The sequence below is a fragment of the Nanorana parkeri genome, unplaced genomic scaffold (assembly GCF_000935625.1).
Source record: "Nanorana parkeri isolate BGI_ZX_2015 unplaced genomic scaffold, ASM93562v1 scaffold2807, whole genome shotgun sequence".
In the NCBI taxonomy this organism is placed as follows: domain Eukaryota; kingdom Metazoa; phylum Chordata; class Amphibia; order Anura; family Dicroglossidae; genus Nanorana; species Nanorana parkeri.
Genome location: NW_017309075.1, coordinates 93,328 through 97,497, shown reverse-complemented (window position 1 = coordinate 97,497; position 4,170 = coordinate 93,328). Strand labels below are relative to the sequence as shown.

The following is a 4,170-nucleotide window of genomic DNA, read 5'->3' as shown; positions in this document are numbered from 1 at the left end:
CACTCAGGTCTTCAAAGAGATTGGAGAACAGAGCGATAAATCGGTGACTGTGACGGTTTCCTACCTGGAGATCTACAATGAGACTCTGTCTGACCTCCTGTCCACGTTACCCGAGGTGCCCGTCGCCGACACACAGATGACCGTAGTCGATGACCCACACGGGGTGTGCGTTAAAGGTTTATCCGTCCACCATGTTTCCAGCGAGGAACTTTTATAAACTTTTAAATTTTTTTATATTTATTTTTATTTATTCATTTTTTATGAAGTATTTTTATTTTTTACTTTACTTTTAGGGGCTTCGGGGAAATATTAGGGGTCTAAACAGACCCCTGATATTTCCCTTTTAAAATAGAAAAAGAGATTGAGGGCACAGAGTCCTCAGAGACGCAGAGTCCTCAGAGACACACAGCGTCCTCAATCTCTTTTTCTGTATCCCCTGTTATCAATGATCAGGAATCCTCTATACTGAGTGTTCCTGTTCATTCATAACATGAGGACAGAGTATGTATACTATATCCACAATCATGAATGGACAGGAGGGGATGTAGATCACTTCCCATTCATTCATAATTGAGGATATAGTAACCATACTCTGTCCTCAATTATGTACAAACACTCAGCGATCACTGATCACATGACTGCTTGTACCCGCTCTCCATCCTGACAGCTGTCACAGGAGGTGGAGCAGGGAGGAGAGCTCAGCCTCCTGTGACAGCGCTGGCTGTCTCCGCCCTCTGATCTGTGACAGGAGGCTGAGCGTTGTGGGAGGAGAGACGCCAGCCGCTCGCCTCACGCAGCGATCAGACGGCTGTCAAAGTTTCTCTCCTCCTCTATACTGAGTGTTCCTGTTCATTCATAACATGAGGACAGAGTATGTTTACTATATCCACAATCATGAATGGACAGGAGGGGATGTAGATCACTTCCCATTCATTCATAATTGAGGATATCGTAACTATACTCTGCCCTCAATTATCTACAAACACTCGGCGATCACTGATCCCTGACTGCTTGTACCCGCTCTCCTCTCTGACACGCTGTCACAGGAGGCTGAGTGAGCGATGCGGAGAGGAGAGCTCAGCCTCAGCTGTCTCCGCCCCCACACCGCTCTGCCGCACTGTGATAGGAGGCTGAGCTGTGTGGGAGGAGACGCCGGCCGCTCACAGCGCTCTCCTCCCGCAGAGCTCGTCCGGCTGTCACTTTCTCTCCTCCCCGCTGGGACACAGAGCAGCGCCCAGCGGGGAGGAGAGAAAGCAGGGATGCGCCGATGTATCGGCAAGAAAATGGCACTTATATTGATGCATCCCTAATACATACACACACACACACTGTATATATATTGTGAATGAGCTTTATCTGGACACAAGAGCATCTAATGGGACTTGTGTAAAGATGGCGGCACCAGGGTTTGTGCTTTATCGGTGACTCTCCACAGCTGCTCCTTGAAAAAGGCCAACATTACTCAGGAGTGATCTCTCAGATATGGATAAATACCATGAAACCAGGCAAAGGTGATGTCGGCACCCTACAGGCGATATCCAGGGGGATGCCAAGTAGCCCAAATCTCACTGCACTGTGCTGTAATATCATCTTGTGAGATTACATGAGAGTACATGATTTTCCCTGGCATATCACCTGATGGGTGTTATCTTCACCCCTGTAGCATGGAAACCGGGGTAAAAATATTTAACTAACACCACCCCAAGCAACCACACCCCGCAAAGGTGCCTTTATATTATGTGGACCTTTCACGGAGTGCCATGCTCGCTTTAAGAGCCAATTCACCCCATGCATGTGTTTTCATGCACGATTTAAAGCATAACTCCAGGCACTTCAGTCCCTCCCTGTCACCTGCCTCCCCCCCACCCTCGGATGCACTCCCTGATGTGTGTTTGCTTGTCACATATTATTTAAGTCAGTACAGTGACGTCTTCTTCCAGTGGCAGTGAGGAGCAGGCATTTATCCAGGACTCACATAATGACGTGTGAGCACTGCTCAGTCCTGGAGTACTGTAAGCACAGCTTGAGTTTTGTTGCATCCCCTGGGGAGGCATGTAATCAGTATTATGCATCCTCTAGTGGAGGCACATAATTGGGTATGATGCATCCCTTGGGGAGGCATGTAAGCCCTTGGGGAGGCATGTAATCATTACGATGCGTTCCCTGGGGAGACATGTAATTGACAGGCTGGGCCCACAAGAAATAAGCAGAATATCAGAGTGTCTGAGGAAGGATGTTGTTGGTCTGAGGAGGAAGCTGAGGGCAGCGTGTGGAGGGTAAATAAAGCTTGACATTCTTGCCCTTTTTGATACTTAGAAATGGAAAGAAAAAACGCTTTTGTAATGTGCATTCAACACAGTGTTGCCATTTATTCTAATTGTCACCCCGATGGCTATACATGGAGTAAACAAACACACCTTCCTCTCCGTGCACCGTAGCAACATGACACTAAGGATGAGCAGGGGCTCGCTGTCAACCCAGTTCACCTGAGGTTTTCCAAGCCTGTGCCAAACTATCAGGCACACCCCTGTCCCGGCCCAATCAGTTGAGGCATTCCCCGCATTATGAGCATTCCCCGCCCCTTTGTTTTTGTAGCTGCGGGAAATGTCCCAGTCGCAACTGATTGGGATGGGAGGGGAAGTGTCAGTTAGGAATGCACCGAAATTTTGTCTGAAAATGGTACTATGGGCAAAATGCAGATAGTACAAAAATGCAGGGCATGGTCAGCTACTCCCCACCCTGCCGGTGTTCTGTCAAAAGATCCAACTCCTTGAGTTCTCCAACTGCCTGACTTCCGGTTTAGTTAGAACTAAGGGGTTTGGGCGAGAAGACTCTACTGCATGCTCGCCACCCGCGGTATTTCCCTATACAGATACTACACAGCAATAAAATATTAAAATGAACTAGGGTCACACTAATCCAGCACGTTAGTAATCTGAGTTGCCCCGCTTTTTTTGCTGTGTAGTATGTGTAAAGGGAAATGGCGCGGGTGGCGAACACCGGCTGCAAGCTCCGGACTGTGTCCCCTCCGATCCCCGCTGCTCTCCTCCACCTGTGTCAGCAGAGGCAGTGAGGATCATCAGAGGGGACACAGAGCTGATCCAGCTGCTAGTGCCCAGAGGGCAGGAGAGACCAGTCAGGGGGCTGTGCAGGGAGGAGAGCTCGGCTCCGGGGACAGGCGGGAGGGGGCAGAGCAGTCAGGATGGAGAGCGGAGCACAAACACCGAGCAATCAGTACTGATCAGTCAGTGTTTGTAAATAACTGAGGACAAAAATAGTCATTTTCAGTCTAAAAATGCCATCTGGGTGTCAGTGACAGTGACAGTTTTGCTCAGGCATGGGTTCTCACCAAGCCCCTGCACATCAATTGATACTTACAGGGCTATTCACAAAAGGGTGAAGAGTTTGGAGAAGTGAAAAATCTAGGACAACATCGCTGGACTGGAAAGTGAGTTGAATTGGAGAATGTTTCCAAATCAGCTATTTTGGCCCCTAGATTGTTCACTTCTCCTGCCTCCTCCAAACTCTTCACCCTTCTGTGAATAACCCTGATAATGTACAGGTCATCCTCTGCAAGATCAGAAAATGAATGATTTAATTTTTTATTCTTCATTCATTCATTAGGGGGAGACGAACCGAATCATAGGATCGCACATCCTGAATAAAAACTCTTCCCGGTCCCATTGTATTTTCACCATACACCTGAAGGTGAGTGCACGTCACATGGAGAGCCGTATTTACTCTCTCTGCTGCCCCAAGGCCAGGTTCCTCAATGCTCCCCCCTACCTGCCAACACCACCACCATGGAGAATGGCAGACCTGCAGGCTGCATACAGCGTCGCCAAGATCACTTGTACAAAACAAGCAGCGGCTTCCCCGCTGTACATTTAGCTCTGCTTGCCCAAAGCCCGGGCTGAATGTAGAAAACAACTATCCACCCGGGCATCGGGAGATAGGAATTCCGCACCCCTGCTGCCCCTCTACTCCCTGCTGCCCCAAGGCCGGGCCTTAGTTGGCCTTGTGGGAAATCCAGCCCTGGTCACATGCAGGACGTGATGTATACTGCAAAGCCAGCCTGGACAAATCTCACCCGGAACCAGCAGCCAGCGTTAAAAACATGAAAGCCAGGACAATGCAACCTGCATAGGATTATATAGGTAGCTGAAAGAT

General features: G+C 48.9%; 1 protein-coding gene across 1 annotated transcript in view; it reads left to right on the top strand.

Moving 5' to 3' along the window:
* KIF9 (kinesin family member 9) overlaps nucleotides 1-4,170 on the top strand; it is a 40,600-nt gene that overhangs the window by 5,468 nt on the left and 30,962 nt on the right. Inside the window, 2 exon segments of the mRNA XM_018574202.1 lie at nucleotides 8-265; nucleotides 3,625-3,708. Of these exon segments, the coding sequence (XP_018429704.1) occupies nucleotides 8-265; nucleotides 3,625-3,708 (342 nt within the window).